Raw genomic sequence first — 20,736 nt, 5'->3', positions numbered from 1 at the left:
TTTAGTTGCTAGATTTGAGCCGGTCATAAAAAGAGTTGAATGATCCCTTTAGGATTAGATCATTTCCTGTCAAGATTTGGGCTGCTGGCACCAACTGTTACTTCCCGACTCAGGGTTCCTATTTCTTGCATTTGGTACATACGGATTCCGCGATGCGCAGAACAGCATGCACTGTCAAGCCAAAGAGCTCTTCTCCTTTTAGATACTCGGGGAAAAGTCGCAGCATGTCAGCTTCCTTGCGCATCATAGCCACCGGTTCGATGATGCGGTTCCAGACAGCTGTTGGAACAGAGGAAAAAGGAAGAAGAATTGAAAACGAGACTTGTTCATTCATCTCAGGCAGCTAAGTACACATTTGCTTAGGGGCAGAATCAGAAACCAGACTCCAAATATAACGAAATGCTTGGCTATAGGACAATCCTCTATGGCCGTGATGGCAAACCTATGGCACGTATGCCGGAAATGGCACACAGAGCCATGTCTTTGGGCACACCAGCTGTTGCCTGTTGCTCTTATGGGTTCCGGTGCGTCAGCTGGTCTTCGCGCACACAGGAGTGCCAAAAACTGGAAGAGTAGCTCCCTGACACGCATGCACACGCTGGGAAGCTGAGCTTCCATTTTCTGGTCCTCATGCATGCATGTGCACCAGAAACCGGAAGACCAGGTGACTGGCACACATGTGCACACCAGAAACTGATTTTCCCAGTGTGCGCATGCGCACTGGGAAGCTGCTCTTCTGGTTTCCGGTGCACCCCCATGCACTGCCATCACTGCTCTATGGTTTCAGACACATGTTCAGTAATTCACGCATAAAAGTACAAAAACTAGAGATGGCACAAATGTGCATTAGGCAACCTTCATCAATTGCTATGTAGAGTCATGCAGCTAGCTTTCTAAAAACTGACTGACCAGAGGGCAGAATTGGGCAAAAAGGCTCTTGTCTCATAATGTCCATGCTGAAAGCCATCCACTCTATATTTGTTTCACCAAGACAATTGGTTCTACTTATTACCTGTTTCCTTTATCTAAATATTAAAGCTCCATCTAATATAAAGAGTACGGGTAGTCCTTCAGTTAACAATGGTAAATTGGGACTGGAATTTCCATTGCTAAGTGAGGCGGCTGGAAAGCACAATATCAAATGACTTCATCGCTGAGTGAAAGCAATCTCTGCACTCCCCCTTAAAGGAGTCCCAAGTGATTCATAAGCAGGCCAAAAGGGAGGGAGGTGGCTGCAGCTGGGTAGGGGAGTGGGTGCAGGTGCTGGTGAGGCACAACAGGAGCTTAGGTGGGTTGGCTGTTGCCAGGTGAGGGAAAGTGCAGGCGATTTACCAGAGCTACTTGCAACCTTCCCTTCCAGCTTCCCAGTTGACTTTGCTTATGGGAAGCGGGCATGGAAGATCACAAATGGTGATCATATAACCCTTGGATACCCTTGCAACCGTGGAAAGGGTGAGTCGGTTGCTAGGCACCCAGATTTGATCACATGACTGCAGGGGGGTTGGGACAGCCAGAACTTCGAAACTGGTCATTAGGTAAAGGTTCCCCTCGCACATATGTGCTAGTAGTTCCTGACTCTAGAGGGCGGTGCTCATCTCCATTTCAAAGCCGAAGAGTCAGTGCTGTCTGAAGACGGCTCTGTGGTCGTGTGGCCGACATGACTAAACGGCAAAGGAGCACGGAATGCTGTTACCTTCCCACCAAAGGTGGTCCCTATTTTTCTTCTTGCATTTTTACATGCTTTCGAACTGCTAGGTTGGCAGAAGCTGGGGCAAGTCACAGGAGCTCACTCCGTTACACAGCACTAGGGATTCAAACTGCCAAACTGTTGACCTTTCTGATTGACAAGCTCAGCGCCTTAGCCACTGAGCCAGCCACCACATCCCTGTAACTGGTCATTAGTACCATTCATATAGTGCGGTTGTAATTTTGAATAAATGAGCCATCATTGAACAAGAACTATCTGGATGCTGATAGAACTGCAGACATGGAGTAGGTACTATTTTCTGACATGAACAAGACCAAAAATTTGAACTTAAGTGAAAGTTGTTTTACTTTTAAGGAAACCTGTTCTCTGGGAAATGAAATTGACCCCAAAAGGGAATGACGTTTTGGTATGTATGAATATACAGCTATGCTTCTCAACTAGTAGTATGTTCCATTCTGGTGGGGAAGCGACTCTTCTTCTCAATTAAGATGAAGAGATGAAGAGAAAGCATATGCAATAGCAATAGCAGTTAGACTTATATACCGCTTCACAGTTCTCTCTAAGCAGTTTACAGAGTCAGCCTATTGCCTCCAACAATCTGGGTCCTCATTTTACCCCCCTCGGAAGGATGGAAGGCTGAGTCAACCTTGAGCTTGGTGGGATTCAATCTGCCAAACTGCTGGCAGCCGGTGCTCACCAGAAGTAGCCTGCAGTACTGCACACTAACCAGTGAACTACCTCGGCTCTCTACGCACTAGTTACCTCTCTTTTAATCTGGATGGGGACTGTTTGTTTGCTTGTTTAGGCTTGGGGAAAAGATTGCTCCCGTTTGAAGTTATAATGCCCCTGAAAAGAAGTGACTTGTCCATTTTTCACACTTCCAACTGTTGCAGCATCCCTGTAGTCATGGGATAAAAATTCGGACACTTGGCAACTGGCATGTGTTTATGACGGTTGCAGTGTCCTGGGGTCATGTGATCACTTTTTGCGAAGTTCTGACAAGCAAAGTCACTGAGGAAGCCAGATTCAATTAACAACCGTGTTACTGACTTAACAACTGCAGTGATCCACTTAACAACAATGGCAAGAAAGAAAGTAAAATGGGGGCAAAATTCACGTAACAGTTGGTTTGCTTAGCAACAGAAATCCTGGGCTCAATTGTGGTCGTACATTGAGGACTACTTGTACTGTTTCAGCCTCAGCAAACTCTCAGTCTCCCTGTCCCCACCTAAGTTCCTTCAGGGAGCCTGCCATGCCCATATCCTCTTGTCAGAAGGCTGAAGGTGCGTATACACAGGCCTCAGGCCTGGGCCAAAGAAATGATGGCACAGATTGTTATTTCCCTATTTACTTTACAAAGAAATGGTCACTCTAGTCTGTACTGGCTCTATATGCCAATGTGTTCCCCCCCCTCCCCCAAATCTTCCTGATCTTGAACAACTAATCTCCCTTCTTCTCCCTATGGACTTTTTAGACCAAAAACGTAGAAATAGCACCCCCCCTTAGCCACTTTAAATACTGGTTGTCTGAAAAGCATGTTTTACAATGTAGCAACTATCTTAAAGTGTTATTAATTTTACATGCACCCAAGAGGGCATCTTTGGAGGTCTTTGCTGAGCTATGCAAGGTCCAAGAGTCTTCCTCCTACTTTCAAACATGGAATAAGCTCAGTGCTTCAGAAAACAGACTGATCTTAACATACCCCTAAACTGCTGTGCTTTTTCAAACAATTAATTCTGGACAGAGGATTCTCTCAAGTCAATCCTGCATAATATTAAGACACTCGGGATCCTACCCTGTTTCCCTGAAAATAAGGCCTCCCCGGATAATAAGCCTAATTGGGCTTTTGAGCGCATGTCCTAAAATAAGCCCTCCCTGAAAATATTGCAACACAGCAGCAGCCACGAGGTGATCACACTTACTGCCTCCTGCACCTCAAAAATAATAAGACCTCCCTGAAAATAAGGCCAAGACACTGTCTTATTTTGGGGGAAACACAGTAGAGGAAGAATTCTGGCCCTGCTCTAAAACCCTCAACCAGCAAACTTATGACAACGATGCCCAAGCTGATCCCTACCCTGTGGTGAGGAATCTGTGAAGACCAAATCCTCCAAACCATGTTCCATCACTTGAACCACAAACTCTGGCCGGCCGTTGTTCTCGCAAATGGTGCAACGGTAGCAGCAACGCCGGTTGTTGGTCCGCAAACTCCAGTAGATGCGGGTCGCCTCATAGCCCACAGGGTAGAGTGCTGTGGCGCTGTGGAAGTCTGCCATTTGATGGGGCAAGAGCTGCCCTATGGCGTGGAAGACCAGGCCTCCCACTCGGAACATGTGGAGGCGCTCCCCGCGCTGGATGATGCTGGCAATCTGCTTGACCTCGTCCCGCTCGATGTAAACCCGCCGGAAGACAGTAAAGGTGCTGAGCTCTTGGTCGCAGGGACCCTTGAGCTTGTGCATTGGGCACAGCATTGTCTTGTCCTTGAAGAACATGCACTTGGCACGGATAGCACAAGCAAAGTGATAGACGTTGGGGCAGCGGATACGGTTGCAGCTGTTAGTGGCACCGGTCTTCTGGCAAAGTGAGCATTTGGTGAGCAGGCCCCGGTGCAGTGCTACTTCCACGTTAATGAGGGCCCCACCCTGAGTCTCGTAAACCTCCGTGGACCAGAGGGCGCAGTTGAGGTGCACCCACAAGTCCAGATCAAGATTAAGGAGGCGGGCTGGACCATCCGTGGCCCCGTCTCCTTCCTCATGGCAAAAGCAGCACTTCCGTAAATCACGTGGCACTTTCTCGGGCCGAAGAGTGGTGGCCAAGCGCTCAATGAACTCCGCAATTTCCCTCTCCCCATCACGCTTGGTGCCACCCTTCTGAATGGTAATGAGGAAGCGCAATCGTTTCCATCGCACCCCTTTCCACTTTTTTAGCCTTGGCTTGCTCTCCTCACTCTCTTCCAGGGGCCTGGAGCGAGGCTTGGCCTTAGGGGGAGACTGAGGGGCTTCTTCTTTAGGGGATGGGGGTGGAGGGGAGGTCACAGGTGGAGGTGGTGCTTCTGGCTCAGGGGGCGGCTCAGGAATCTTGGGTGGGCTTGGTGGAGAGGGTGCAAATGGGGACAGAGGAGGAGACGGTTCTTCAGGAAGCGTTAAGAGTTGCCGGACATCCAGATTGGCAACGTTGTTGATGTAGCAGTGTTGAGCAGCTTTTTCTGGAACTGAAGTCTCCTAAAGGGTGGCGGGGGGGGGGGGGGGGGGGGGGGGGGGAGGAAGAAACTTGTCAGGTACTAAGAACCAGAACAATTCTATGAGCTGATCAGAGTTGCTTCTTTATTAAAAGGTAAAGTTTCTCTTTGCATATATGTGTTAGTTGTTCCTGACCCTAGGGAGCAGTGCTCATCTCTGTTTCAAAGCTGCAGAGCCAGCACCGTCCGAAGACTTCTCTGTGGTCATGTGGCCGGCATGACTAAATGGCAAAGGTACACGGAACGCTGTTACCTCCCCACCAAAGGTGGTCCCTATTTCTCTACTTGCATTTTTAACGTGCTTTTGAACTGCTTCTTTATTGCTGCTTGACTATTTACAAGAATCTCCCCAGACTGACTACAATCTCTTGAGAAGCATCAGATAAAGGCTTCAGGAATTCTAGAGGAGGGAAATGGGAGGTGGAGTCTGGCCTCTGTGGCTTCCTTCCCTGCAAGGACTCCAAGCTTGATAGGTTTTTTTCACTTTTCCTCCCATTCTAGCTAGAGATTCTAATACAAACATCTCTGAAAAAGAAGCAGACCCAAGTAAGACTACCAGCCAATTTGCTTGATAGTAGACATCCTACCAGCACAACATATGCTTTTAATATGAGCACTATTCCATCACACCAAAGCCTGTTGGCTATCAGAAATTTGATTTTCCCTTCTTTTTCTTCAGAATTTGGTTAAGAGAGATTGGCTAGGGGAACTGACTGAGTGTCATGAAAAAAGAGCGTGGGTATCCTCAGACAGGAAATAGGAGTTCCACCCTGAAAGCAACAAAGTCTGAGAAAGATCATAAGTGCTACTTAAGGTAATCAACATCTTTTCTCAATGGGGTTCTTCTGCAAAAGATGAAATGGGGGGAATGTGGCTCTATTGTAAAGTATCATCTTCTTTCAAGATCTTTTTTTTTCTAATTTGAACAAAATACATATCAAAATATGAGGCTATGGTGATAATCTGTAATCTATTCTTACATGAAAAAGGAAGAAGAATTACAGCAAAAACATGAACAGAAGATGTTGGATAACCATTTGTTTGAAATGTTGTAGGGTTTCCTGTCCAGGCAGGGGATTGGACTAGAAGACCTCCAAGGTCCCTTCCAACTCTGTTATTATATTCTATTCTTTCAAATAAGCTTATTGCAAGTAGTTAAAAACTATTCAATAACAAATTAGATTTTTTTTTTAAAAAAAAGTCCTAGCTCCTCTTTTACCTGTTTCAGCAAAGTTAAGATGTCCAGTTCATTCTTGAGACTGTAGCCAGGCAACATGGCATCAAACTGTTTCAGCCACTCTGGTCCTCCTTCAGGGCCCTTTGAAACTACTGGCTTCTCTTTGCCTAAGGAGGTTGGGACAGAGAAACAGGGACCAATAAAAGACAGACTGGAAAAAATCAGGAAAAGATGTACTACCAAGAGGCTATCTTGACTGGAATACTCACTTTGTGCATCAGTTTCACCTTTCCTGGGTTCACCGGTGACATTTCGCTCTGGAAACAACACTTCATAAGAACTGGGAATCTTCATGCTCAAAAGCTCTGCCACCGCCACCATGACACCGTTCAGGTTCTGGAGAAGACAATGGGAATGGTCAGGAAAGTATTTTTCAGCAGATTGAGAAAGGGAACCCCCAAACCCTTTAGTGTAGTCTAATCACCAAATAAATGTTGTTTGACGTATCCACAGTGCAGGTCATGGGACAGAAGAATGTCAGCACATTCTTGTCGATGTGGGGGACACATCAACCTGAACACCTACCAAGTGCTTGACAGCGGTTTAGTAATGAGACCCAGAAAAGTAGCAACAATAAAAGATGCTCAGACTCAAGATAAGCTGTCAGAATAGGTGATGGCTATGGCACAAAGCAAAACTAGAGATTTCTTGCATTTCTACCAAATAACGGTACCCCAGTTGATAGGGCTCTGAGACAAACAAGGCAGATAAGTCATGTCCACTTCATGAGGACTTTATCCTGCCTAAAATATCTATACAGCAACTCTTGCCAACTCACAGCCTTCAAATATCTTGGACTTTAATTCCCAAGGCTCAAAAGATGACTTTTGGTGCTCACTCCATACCTTGGCAGCAGCTGCAGACACGGTGAGCATGACGGATACCTCACTCCCTTTGGCTCTCTCCCAGGAAGTGCCAGGTGTCTCCTTTCCCACTGGCTCCACAGTCCCATAGGATTTGGAATCTGGGAAAACTGAAGGGAAAAATGCAAAGGAAAAATAAAAAAGCTGTCAGAAGCTGCCACTCAAGCTCCTATTCCAGAAATTCAAACCACTTATCTAAAGTTAGGGTAATTCAGCGCTCAATCCGGAATCGTGTACCTGAATAGACTTGTCACAGATCAACCAATATAAATGCCGGCATTTTCCTGAAGGCATGGCTCCCAGTGTCAGACTGGGACATTAGAAATTATGCAAAGCAGAAGGTCAGAGATGAAGTGGGGGATAACGACAGCAATGAGCAAGGGGAACTCAATATCTAGGAGACTTCATTCATCATGATCTCATTCACTTCATGTATTACACTTTACATGGGGCTGCCCTTGAAGACAACCTAGAAACTTCAACTAGCATACGATGCCTACAGAGTTGTTGCTTTACTATCATTTAACACTATCTTGCTGCTGTAAGAGCTGCACTTATTGCTAGTATGCTTCTAGTTACAATTCAAAACATTGATTATTCCTTACCCTGTCAAGGGCCTGGCTCAGTGGTGAAATTCAAATTTTTTTACCACCATTCTGTGGGCATGGCTTAGTGAGTGTGCCAGCAAAATCTCCATTCCCTCCCCACTCCTGTGGGAAGGATATTGCAAAATCTCCATTCCTAACCCTCTCTGGGACCAGACAGAGGTGGCATTTGCCGGTTCTCCGAACTACTCAAAATTTCTGCTACTGGTTCTCCAGAACCTGTCAAAACCTGCTGAATTTCATCCCTGGATTGGCTGTCTAACATACTGTTTTTCCCAGATAGATTCTGCCTATCCATCTGAGCAACCATAGAATGCCTGCTGAAGTTCTCCATCTATAATGGATATTGTGGGAAGGATCACAGAAGTCCTTATCCTCTAGAACAGCGGTCCCCAAGCTTTCTGGCTCCATGGGCTGGCAGCAGCAGTGGCGATGGGTAGGGGATGGTTTCGTGCATGCAACATAGATCCTGCGCATGCACAAATGAAACTGCGCACTCACCTGCCATGTACGCAACCTGGTTCCCAATGGGCCAGAGATTGGTACCTGTCTGATTGGGGATCCCTGGTCTAGAATACCTTGTTGTCTGCCATCCCCAGGTGGCACCCATTTTCATAATCTACTGAAGACCTGGCTATTTTGAGAGGTCTGAGTTTATGTCTCATGCCAAACTGGAATTGTTATTGTTACATTTATAGCGTGTATAATGCAGCAGTTTATTATTGTTATTACAGACATTGGTATGTTGTTATCATTGCTCAGGTATGTAACATTTAGAATCTTTTTAGGTCAAAAGAGTTTGGATTATAGGGTACTTTTCATCTGGGAAATGCAGATGCAACAAGGATTAAAGATTATTCTAGCTCAGTGGTTCTCCATTTTTTTCACCACAGACCCCCTTTTAACTTTTGTGGTCACGGAACCCCAAGATTTAACTCAAGATTTATAACATTTCTTCAAGCCTTCCCAGACCCTCTGTGACATTGCAGTCCCCGCCCCCCTCCCAGGGCTTCACAGACCACAGATTGAGAACCACGGTTCTAGCTCATGGGTTATCTTCCCTACAAGGCATTGCTTTTCACGAACCTGGGATGCTGGCCTTTGGAATTATGGGGATGACAGGGGACATGGGGCACTCCTCCACTTCAGAGGCTCCAACCAGCAATGGGAAGCGTGGTATCTCTTCTCCCAAGACACTTTCTGGAGACGATGCTGGGACAATGGTGTCAGGGCAGTCACTCTCCTCATCACTCTCCATCCTGCAGAGATATTGGAGAACGGTTATACAATTTAGAAAGCATCTGCTCTCACCTGGTTTTTGTGAAAGTGATTTAGGGGCATTATGGGAGTGCTGGTGAATATCAACAAATCTTGCCATTTCCAGAATTAAGAGATGGGCAGGATGTAAATCTGGGAATTGGATGAAATGCAGCAAATCAGCAAGGGATTCCAATTACACCCAGACAAGAAAGGACTCATCTCTGGGGGGAATGAGTCTGCCTATCGAGATGAGGTAGACGGGTTGCTTTCATGGTGTGGAGACAATAACCTGGTCCTCAACACCAATAAGACCAAGGAGCTTATAGTGACTATAGTAGGAATAGATCAGACATCCAGCCCTTGCTTATCAATGGAGACCGAGTGGAGCAAGTGGCCAGTTTTGCATTTCTGGGTGTTATCCTAAAAGAGGACCAGACCTGGGGCACTCACATTGCAGCACTGGTCAAAAGGGCCCAGCAGAGATTATACTACCTGAAATGTCTCAGGAAACAACAACTAAATGAAAAATTGCTGGTGACCTTCTACCGCTGCACCATAGAGAGTATTTTAACTTGCTGCACCTGTGTCTGGTTTGCCAATTGCACAGTGGCAGATAGGACAGCACTCCAGAGGGTCAACGTCATTGCCCAGAGGATCATTGGTTGCCCTCTCCCCTCTTTGGAAGAGCTTTATAGCTCCTGCTGCAGTAAGAAAATTCAAAACATTCTTAAAGAGCCATCTCATCCTGGGCACCCTTTTTTTGAACTATTGCCATCTGGCAGACAGTACAGGACAATAAAAAAAAGGACAAATAGGCTGAAAAACATCTTCTATCCCAGGGCAATAACTATATTGAATTCTACTTTATAGTGCAATATTAATGCAGTATCAGGGGTTTCCAATTCAATTGTATAGCATGTGAACGAAGTGTGTTTGTGTTTTTATTTTCATAGTTATAATGTACACTGAAGATGGCGTTTAATTTCATTGTATGATGTGCAGTGACAATAAAGTAAAGTAACTAAATAGTAAACTACTTTATATGTTCCAAGTTCAAAAGATTATGCATGAGGCCTAATTTGCTTCCTATAAACTAAGCAATATCTCCCAATTACATACCATCCAGATCTATGGACTTTGTTATATTAGTTAGGGTGGAGTGAATTAATGATTAACACAGCTGAAGGAAACTGGGTGGGGGAAGATTTTGGATGGCACACTGATAAATGGCTTTTCTTTTCCAGTTTGTCTTTTGTGTTTCTGCTCAATCAGGCTTCTAGTCTCACCTGACGTCCTCAGTCTGGTTGTGTGGTGGGGTAGGCAGAGCTGCAAGCAGATCTAAGCTTTTCACTTCCACAGAGGGAGCATCTGCACACATAGAATAAGAAAGAAAGGATCAAATATCAATGCTCCAGGAGTGCCATTAACCATGCCTATAGCATGAGAATTCACAGCCTGTGGTTCTGCACCAATATACACCGGGAGGCTTTTTTCCCTATAAATTCTCCCAATTCTTGGCAAAGAAGAGGTCAATGGCAAACAAGGATAAGGCCTTTTCAGTGATACCGCAGTACCTTGCAAAATGCCATTCTGTAACCAGGAAGAGATAAACCATCGTTTATGTTTCAGAAATTTGCAATCATTTCCTATTATCCTCTTGGCCACCCTTTATAATTTTTTTATTTCCTTTTTAAATTTATTATAAAATATAAATAAAACAATAAGTGAAGGATCCCCAGAAGAAGGGAATAAACGGTATAAAAAATTGTAACAGTAATTTGTACCATATTTTTTGGACTATAAGAGGCACCATGATTTTGAAGAGGTAAATTAAAAAAAAAGTTTTTGCATTCTGCAGGCCTCCCAAGACATCATTTTTTCCAAAAAAAAGGGGGGGGAGGGGGCATGCAGAGCTTTGGGAGGCTTGTGGAATGCTCCTGGGGGCTGGCAGAGGGGCAAAAATGAGCAAAAAACTGTTTCGCAAAAACGGACCATTTTTTATTTTTAAAAAAGGGCATGCAGAAGGCTTGCAGAGGCAAAAACAGTCCATTTTTTGCTCATTTTTGCCCTCCCCAGCCCCCAGGAGCACTCTGGAAGCCTCCCAAAGGCTCTGAACGTCCATTTTTGCAAAGGGGGTGGGGTTTTGATAGGCCAAAAATGCTGTATTCAATGTATACTGCTCAAAAAAATAAAGGGAACACTTAACACAATGTAACTCCAAGTCAATCACACTTCTGTGAAATCAAACTGTCCACTTAGGTATCAACACTGATTGACAATCAATTTCACATGCTGTTGTGCAAATGGAATAGACAACAGGTGGAAAGCATAGGCAGTTAGCAAAACATCCCCAATAAAGGAGTGGATCTGCAGGTGGTGACCACAGTCCACTTCTCAGTTCCTATGCTTTCTGGCTGATGGTTTGGTCACTTTTGAATGCTGGCGGTGCTTTCACTCTAGTGGTAGCATGAGACGGAGTCTACAACCCACACAAGTGGCTCAGATAGTGCAGCTCATCCAGGATGGCACATCAATGCGAGCTGTGGCAAGAAGGTTTGCTGTGTCTGTCAGCGTCGTGTCCAGAGGCGCTACCAGGAGACAGGCCAGTACATCAGGAGACGAGGAGGCCGTAGGAGGGCAACAACCCAGCATCAGGACCTTTGTGCAAGGAGGAGCAGGAGGAGCACTGCCAGAGCCCTGCAAAATGACCTCCAGCGGGCCACAAATGTGCATGTGGCTGCTCAAACGGTCAGAAACAGACTCCATGAGGGTGGTATGAGGGCCCGACATCCACAGGTGGGGGTTGTGCTTACAGCCCAACACCATGCAAGATGTTTGGCATTTGCAAGAGAACACCAAGATTGGCAACTTCGCCAATGGCGCCCTGTGCTCTTCACAGATGAAAGCAGGTTCATACTGAGCACATGTGACAGATAAGATAGGGTCTGGAGATGCCGTGGAGAACGTTCTGCTGCCTGCAACATCCTCCAGCATGACCGGTTTGGCAGTGGGTCAGTAATGGTGTGGGGTGGCATTTCTTTAGGGGGCCGCACAGCCCTCCATGTGCTCGCCAGAGGTAGCCTGACTGCCATTAGGTACCGAGATGAGCTCCTCAGACCCCTTGTGAGACCATATGCTGGTCCCTCCCAATGCAAGACAATGCTAGACCTCATGTGGCTGGAGTGTGTCAGCAGTTCCTGCAAGACAAAGCCATTGATGCTATAGACTGGCCTGCCCGTTCCCCAGACCTGAATCCAATTGAGCACATCTGGGACATCATGTCTCGCTCCATCCACCAACGCCACCTTGCACCACAGACTGTCCAGGAGTTGGGGGATGCTTTAGTCCAGGTGCGAGAGGAGATCCCTCGGGAGACCATCTGCCACCTCATCAGCAGCATGCCCAGGCATTATAGGGAGGTCATACAGGCACATGGAGACCACACACACTACTGAGCCTCATTGTGACTTGTTTTAAGGACATTACATCAAAGTTGGATCAGCCTGTAGTGTTGTTTTCCACTTTAATTTTGAGTGTAACTCCAAATCCAGACCTCTATGGGTTGCTAAATTTGATTTCCATTGATAATTTTTGTGTGATTTTGTTGTCAGCACATTCAACTATGTAATGAACAAAGTATTTCATAAGAATATTTCATTCATTCAGATCTAGGATGTCTTATTTTTGTGTTCCCTTTATTTTTTTGAGCAGTGTATAAGACTCACCCATATTTTCACCCTCTTCTTTGGGGGAAAAAGATGCGTCTTATACTCCAAAACATATGGTATGCATTCTAGATTTGGCACTTTTCTCAGGGCTCAATGCATACGAAATCATTTTCAGAGACCTCCTCAAAGCTCTTCCTCTTTGCCTTTTCCATACCTGCAACCTTTGCCGTAAATGTTTGTTGTACAGGTAGTCCTCGACATACAACCATTTGTTTAGTGACCCTTTGAAGTTATAAAGGCACTGAAAAAAGTGGCTTGCGATCAGTTTTCATATATATATATATATGACTGTTGCAGCATTCCCATGATCAGGTGATCCAAATTCGAATGCTTGGCACCTGGCATGTATTTATGACAGTTGCCGTGTCCCAGGACTGTGTGGTCACTTTTTACAACCTTCTGATGGGCAAAATTAATGGGGAAAGCCAGATTCACTTAACAACTGTGTTACTAACTTAACAACTGCAGTGATTCACTGGCAAGAAAACTCATAAAATGGGGTAAGAGTCACTTAACAAATGTCTTGCTTGGCAACGGAAATTTTAGGCTCAATTGTGGTCGTAAGTCAAGGATCACCTGCATTGCTCATAATGCATTTCATTGCTAAGATCACAGCACTTTCTTCTATTGGACCAATTTGTTCCCTATTCTCCTCCACTTACAAGCATTAAAACCAGACTCTTCCGGTTTTATCCTACCAGATACAGAACAGAACACATGCTGAATATCCACCATGCTGCAGCATTCAAGTGCCTCCCTGAGTATCTTAGAGCGTAACCTTAACCCCCATGCTCAGCAATCGCTCTTACCCTTCTGTCCTTCTGGCTCATGGGGTAGCTCTGGCTCTTTGGACTGCCCGGTCAGCTCTTCAGAAGACAGGACGCCATTCACCAGCTTCTGCTGCACAGAGGGTGGGGGTGTGGGGGGCAGTGAGGAAGGTGGTGTTGGAGGGTTGCTCAAGTTGTTCTAGACAGAGAACACAGGAATCAACAACCACCACAGTCCCCTGCCTGTTCCCCCTCCCCCCGCTTTCATTTCCAAGGCTGCAGAAATCTGACAGGCTACTCCGCCACATGCTGCATTTGCATTCTTCCTTTTACCGTTTGAGCTGCCCCCAAATTATATTAGGCAAAGAAATGAACACATTTTTAACGCAATGAAGTGTTAAGAGGGATCTTTGTGGTCATGGAGACTTGGCTACAACTGTTCTCTGTAGGCCTGGTCTACCGCTCTACCCCCTGCCTTGAAAAAAAAAAAATTTCTACTCAATTGTATTACATTTACCCCTGAATGGAAACACATGCAAGCCTTCTCTGCACTGACTTATTCAAGCATAGCACAACAAAAATACTACAGTGTTTCTTTCTTTCCTTTGACCTTCCTTAGAAGTTTAGGAAAGAACTAAACTGTAGCCTATGAAAAAAGATGCTAGTGACTTCAGTGTGACACATCTGAAAGAGTACCAATCTTCCTTTATTGACAAACAGGAAGAATCTTGGGTTATAGGGCAGATCAAACACCTATTCAAAGTTCATAATTATTAAGCAGAACTAGTTTGTAGTTTTAATTTGTATTATTAAAAAATCATTAAAGATTGTTTTGCTAACTGTGTGTCTATATAAACTTACCGTATTTTTCGGAGTATAAAACGCACCAAGATTTTGAAGAGGGAAATTTTTAAAAAGTTTTTGCACTCTGCAGACCTCCCAAAAGCGACCCGTTTTTCGTCAAAAAAGGACATGCATAGCCTTTAGGAGGCTTATAGAATGTTCCTGGGACCTGGGGAGGGGGCAAAAAATGAGCACAAAAACGGCCCATTTTCCATTCATTTCTGCCCTCCCCAGCCCCTAGGAGCACTATGGAAGCCTCCTAAAGGCTATGAACGGCCATTTTTGCAAAGGGGGCAGGGTTTCAGGAGGCCAAAAATGCTGTATTCAGTGTATAAGATGCACCCAGATATTCACCCTCTTTTTTTAAGGGAAAAAGGTATGTCTTATACTCCAAAAAATACGGTAATTAAATAGTTTTTAAAATTACGGAGCCAGCAAGTGCAGCATACAGCAAATGCTACTAATTGCTATTTAAATATTTTTATATTTTACTTTGGATATTATATATCCAAAGTCGAGGTGGCGCAGTGGGTAGAGTGCAGTACTGCAGGCCACTTCAGCTGACTGCTAGATCAGCAGTTCAGCGGTTCAAATCTCACCGGCTCAGGGTTGACTCAGCCTTCCATCCTTCCGAGGTGGGTAAAATGAGGACCCGGATTGTTGTTGGGGGCAATATGCTGACTCTGTAAACCGCTTAGAGAGGGCTGAAAGCCCTATGAAGCGGTATATAAAAATCTGCTATTGCTATTGCTATTGCTATATTTTGATTTTTGTTTGAAGATGTTTCGCTTCCCATCCAAGAAGTTTCTTTAGCTCTGACTGGATGGTGGGGAACCCCATCCAGTCAGAGCTGAAGAAGCCTCTTGGGTGAGAAGCAAAATGTCTTCAAAGAAAAACCAGAAAGTCCAGTTGACTCTTGAAAAAGCGCCTTTGAGACAACCATGAGCCATGACTGAGAATCTCTATAGACATTTGGATATTATAGTATTACTAATTTCTGTTTAGATTATTTTGTTGCTGTTGGGTGTTATTATTTAAACAGTGCTTTTTCTTTAAAAATCATATACTGTTTCTTAGCTTGCCATGCTATGTGATATATTGTATATGAGAGCACTTTCTGCTTAAATTTGGTTAATTTCTGCTGTGAATGTAGCTATTTTTTTTCTCCATTGCCACGTAATTCTTCAATTTTAGTCTCCCAATCCTATGTTGATGTTTCTTTTCCAATGTTGCTCCAGATTGATTCTTGCTGCTATCAGCATATATCTTAGTACATTCTGATACATTTCATTTATATTCTCTGAGATCACATCAATAATATTGGTAGTTTTAATTTAAATTGTATTTTCAGATTGTTTTGATGTACTTCTTTCCAATACTTTTGGGTTTTCTTTACACAACCATCATATATAGATGTAAAAACTTCGGAATGGAACAGCATGCTGCCACTCACCACAGCCAGCTTGCTGTGGCCAACTTGCCACAGGATACCTCCACATGCCCAACTTGCCATGAGGACAACTCACCATGGACAGCCGGAGGAGGGCAAGTGGAGCGGGCAGAGCGCGCAGGGTGTTGTGGCAGATAAGCAAATGGTGGGCAGAGAAGACAGGGTGCAGTAAGAGGATGGACCATAGGTGGGGGAGTGAGTGGGTGGACAGAGCGTGTGGGTGCAGAGAATGGGTTGCATGGGTGGCCAGAGGGGGAGCTGGGTGGGTGGCAATGGGGACATTATTCAGAACATGTCTTCTCAGCAACTCAACTTGAAGAGCCGAGGTGGCGCAGTGATTAGAGTGCAGTACTGCAGGCTACTTCAGCTGACTGCTAGTTCAGCAGTTCGGCGGTTCAAATCTCACCGGCTCAGGGTTGACTCAGCCTTCCATCCTTCCGAGGTGGGTAAAATGAGGACCCGGATAGTTGGGGGCAATATGCTGACTCTGTAAACCGCTTAGAGAGGGCTGAAAGCCCTATGAAGCGGTATAAAAGTCTAACTGCTATTGCTATTGCTAACTTCTTGCCAACATAAAATTTGGAAACGAAGCATCCATGGCATCTTACAAGCTAATCTACTGTGACACTAAGTTTGAGGGTTCCTCTTTCCCAGAATGGTTGTTTTACAATGGATGCATACACACACACACACCCCGCCACCCCCGACTGCTGCCACCACCACCGTCCCCAGCCTCTTCCACTTGGACTCCGGTGCAGTGACTCTGCCCACTCGTTCACTTGCCTGCTTGGCTCTCCCATGCGATCCAACATCTTGTTGCAGCCTACATGTTCTGCCTACCCACTTGCTTGCCACACTTTGCGCACTGCCCTCCTACTTGTTCACCCACTGCATCCCGTGTGCTCTTCCCACCTGCTCGCTCTCCTGCCACACCTCACTCGCTCTGCCCATGAGCTTGCTCACATGCCACACCCTGAATGCTCTGCCCACCCGCTCACTTGCCTGCCCAACCCTCCCTCTGGCCACCTCCAGAAAGTTGTCCCCGCAGCTAGTTCGGTATGTGGAAGTATCTGGCGGCAACTTTGTGGTGTCATGGTGGCTGTGGTGAATTGTCCTAGGCTCTAAAAACATTCCTTCTTTGTGGTGGCATTTCCAACATTTATTGTTATAGGATTTAGCCATCTTAGCAATTGTTGGTGGAATTATATGCCATCTGTAGAACATTTTGTACCAGTTTTTCCTCAGATCATAGCTTGGTGTAAATTTTGATTCCCCCGTCCCCCCATGAATCTTCCCATTGATCCACTGTTCTTGCTTCTTTAAACTTTTGTATCCATTTTATAATCTAGCTTTATTTGTTCTGTCTCCATGAAACATACAATGTATTTATAAATGGGTGAAACATGAGTGCTTTTCTTTTTTTACCCCCAGCTTTTTCCCTCTTTCATAATTTAACTTTTTTTTTCTTTTTTTTTCTATATCCAGTTAGCTAAAGAAGAAGAAAATGCCACAGGGCTGGCCTTACTTTGGTGAGCAGCTGTGAGTAGTAATCCGGAATGCTGTCCAAGGCTGCATTGCCAAACGTGCCTTTCAACTGGCTCTTGCCATTGATCGGGCTGCTTCCAAAGGGGGGAAAGAGGTTGAAATTGGCTGTGATTACCGGTTCCATCAAAGGCAGCAAAGAGAGTTCCTGAGGAGAAAAGAACTGAATCAGACCAAGGCTTCTTCATATGCCAACACATCCTGCAAATCATATTAGAGGAATCCTCTGAGATAAAAAAAAGAGAACAATATGAATTCACAGGCCCCGAAGGTCTAATGGACTCCTTTTTGGGCCTATTCTCCCATTACTTTAGTGGGAAAATCTTAAGGTTACAAAGCTCCTCCATGATTTTTGAAAATATATTTCTCTGAATCTACAGTATCCACAGCTGGTGGGATTTTGCTGAAGGCAAGAAGAAGCTACATTACACCAGGGGTGTTGAACTCAAGGCCTGCAGGCCGGAGCCAGCCCAGGGGGTACTTAGATCTGGCCTGCGGGGCTGCCCTGGAAACAGCAAAGGACCAGCCTGTGGTGCCTCTGGCAGCGAAAATGGGCTCTCAATCTCTGTTTTTGGCTGGGATGGAGATTTCACTGGCAGAGTGTTGCAGGAGGCTGTCTCAGCCGAAAATATATTGGGAGCCCGTTTTCGCTGGTGGAGCATTCAGGCCGCCACAGGTGCCCCTGACATGAATGATGTCAAGCTGGCCACGCCTACTCTGGCCACACCTACTCCAACCCCCACCCACCCCCCAGGTCAAACACAACCCTGAAATGAAATGAATAATCACAGCCCTCAATGAAATTGAGTTTGACACTCCTGCATTAGACCAATCCCAACCAGCTCAGGTCTTTCCCTAAGACAGTGTATATTAATGCAGTTGAATTAGGACTTGTTGGGCTGCTTCTGAATTCCTAATATGATACCTGAAAAGGATACCAAATCTATTTTATTGAGATAGGGAAGATTCAAGGTTATGAATGAGCACCAATAGGTCATCTGGTAACAAAACAACTTGTGTCACTTTCTAGTATATTATCTGCACAAATAGACAGAAAATGAGAGCTTCTTGTTGCAGAACATTCTTCTACAAATAAGGTTGAAACATAACAAGAATATAAAATTATGGGCCGTACTTAGAAATCTGTATGAAAAGAAAATCTGGAATGAATGAAAAATGCGTATCGATCTATTTTAAGTCAAAAGCACTGTAAATCTGATGCACAGAATTATCAACTCATTGTACATGACAAATAAATCCTGGTTTAACAGAATTACCGCTACTTTTGGAATTAATTGATTAATTAATTAGAAAGAATCTGCATACCAGTTTGATTCTGCAATAAGCCCAAAATTTATGGAATTTTTCTGAGTTTAAAATTTACAATAATATAGTTTTTTAAAAAAAAAAAAACAAATTGGAACATTCAAACACTTGGTGTGATAAAATTTTACGCAGTTAAGAGCAATTTATCTACTTATATTATTCTACAAGAAAATAATCTGGCCCCGAAACTCTACTGATTTACAATTTATTTGCTTGTACATATTTGTGCATAGCCTACTCTAACAAAAAGCAATTTATGCTGAGTACTTTGTAATTCCGCAAAAGAAATCTGGGGAGGAATGAGCATAAGCTTCCATTTCCTGTTTCGTTCCTCATCTTGCAAATGCCCTTTTATTTTTCATATGTCCTGTATATGCTATCCATTCAATAATATCATGAGGATTTTAATGAGTATTTAAAATGAATATCTTTACATTCATTTTATAAATTGCAATATTATATATTGAAGCATATAATCATTTGCTTAAAAAAATTATACTACTATAATTTCAGAATGCATCTGAACACTAAGTATTCTTTAAGAAAAGTTTCCATCTAAGGTAGCCCTTGCTTAAGCGATCACAATTGGTACCTGCAACTCTGTGACTAAGTGATGCAGTCACTAAGCAAATATCATGTGACTGTAGTGGGCTTAAGTCACTTCTCATTAGGTGGTTAAGTGAATCACCTCAGGTTAGCAAGTGCTCAGATGACTGTGACTTGCAATTTTACTTCCAGCTTATACACTGACTCTGCTTATTTGTAAAATGGCTACAACTGTATCGGTCCATTTATTTTTGCTTTCTGACCAACCAAAAATAAAACCCCAAATGAAAAGATAAAAAAATAATTGACGTTTCACTAGATTCATAAATTGGATTAAAAAGGTGAGGAAAATTGGAGGCGTGCATGAGTTTAGAATAGGTCCACTCTGTACAAAAAAAAAAAGGGGGGGGAGATAACATTCCTAATTTTTATAAATCAATTATTCTCAGGAATAACAACTGTTGACTTACCTGAACGGTCCTTCTATGTGTGCTGTGAGGGGAATCCAAACATGGGTTAACTTTGTCCATTAGCCTAGAAACTGAGTTATGTAATTGTTGACCATGCCTCCTCTGACTGGGATAGTTCAGTTTTGTACGAAGTCTTAGCTGATCCAAGAGATGTAATAGAACCGGCTGGGAATGGGAAGAGGATTAATCAGGTAACCAGAACAATGTGTCCAATGCCCAGATTAGCCGAAGCCGAGGGTGGGTTTGGATTCCCCTCGCAGCGCACTTAGAAGGACCATTCAGGTAAGTCAACCGTTCTTCTCCTGTGCGCTGCTTGAGGAATCCAAGCATGTGACATGCCAAAACAATGAGTCTCAAGGGCAGGAGCTAGGCTGGTCAGGGGCCCTAGGTGGTAATAGAACCCTCTGTAAGACTCGCCGCCCAAAGGAAGCCTCCACCGAGGCATACATGTCCACTTTATAATGTCTGATAAAGGGCGATGGAGATGACCAAGTCGCTGCCCTGCAAATGTTCTCTACCGAGGCTTGCGTCACCCAGGCTGCTGTGGTGGCCACACTCCTGATAGAGTCGGGGGTGATGCGCCTGGGAACTGGTCTTGTCATAAACGAGGGCAATACACACTTTCAACCAGCGTCTGATGGTATTCGATGACACCTTCTGTACCATGGATGCTGGCTGAAAAGATACAAATAGTGCCTCTGACCTTCTGAATGATGCAGTACGTTTCACTTAGTGATGGAGTGTCCTTCGAACGTTGAGGTGGTGCCATCGTCGCTCTTGTGGATGCGAGGGCTGCGGACAGAAGTCCGGGAGGATAAGTTCCTGGGCCCTGTGGAACCATGAATTAATTTTCAGGAGGAATGCCTGGTCTAACCTCAGGATGACTATGTTCGGATGGAAAATACAGAGATCCTCGCGGACCGCCAGCGCCGCCAGCTCCGACACCCTCCTAGCTGATGTAATAGCTACCAAAAAGATGGTTTTTAGGGTCAACAATCTAATGCTGATTGTGTGGATGGGCTCGAATGGTTCCGCCGTGAGAGCCCTAAGTACCAGGGATAAGTCCCATGTGGGGTAATGATGGATTACCAGTGGCCTGATGTTCAAGGCACCTTTTAGGAATGACCAAACCCTTGGATGTTGAGCCAAGGAG

At 44.6% G+C, this 20,736-nt stretch overlaps 1 protein-coding gene across 7 annotated transcripts in view; it reads right to left on the bottom strand.

Annotated features, from left to right (window-relative positions):
- KMT2D (lysine methyltransferase 2D) overlaps positions 1-20,736 on the bottom strand; it is a 145,135-nt gene that overhangs the window by 14,065 nt on the left and 110,334 nt on the right. For 6 of the 7 annotated variants that reach the window (XM_032210726.1, XM_032210730.1, XM_032210732.1 and 3 more), the window contains 9 exons: positions 17,225-17,389; positions 13,449-13,605; positions 10,198-10,279; positions 8,738-8,910; positions 7,029-7,156; positions 6,393-6,519; positions 6,166-6,290; positions 3,786-4,929; positions 143-279 (listed from right to left, as the gene is read on the bottom strand). In XM_032210726.1, coding sequence (XP_032066617.1) covers positions 143-279; positions 3,786-4,929; positions 6,166-6,290; positions 6,393-6,519; positions 7,029-7,156; positions 8,738-8,910; positions 10,198-10,279; positions 13,449-13,605; positions 17,225-17,389 — 2,238 coding nt within the window. The remainder of the gene's footprint in view (positions 1-142; positions 280-3,785; positions 4,930-6,165; positions 6,291-6,392; positions 6,520-7,028; positions 7,157-8,737; positions 8,911-10,197; positions 10,280-13,448; positions 13,606-17,224; positions 17,390-20,736) is intronic. The other variant, XM_032210729.1, reaches the window with a different exon arrangement.

The sequence above is a fragment of the Thamnophis elegans genome, chromosome 2 (genome assembly GCF_009769535.1).
Source record: "Thamnophis elegans isolate rThaEle1 chromosome 2, rThaEle1.pri, whole genome shotgun sequence".
Taxonomy (NCBI): domain Eukaryota; kingdom Metazoa; phylum Chordata; class Lepidosauria; order Squamata; family Colubridae; genus Thamnophis; species Thamnophis elegans.
Note: the sequence above shows the minus strand (reverse complement) of the source record. Positions and strands in the feature narration are given on the sequence as shown.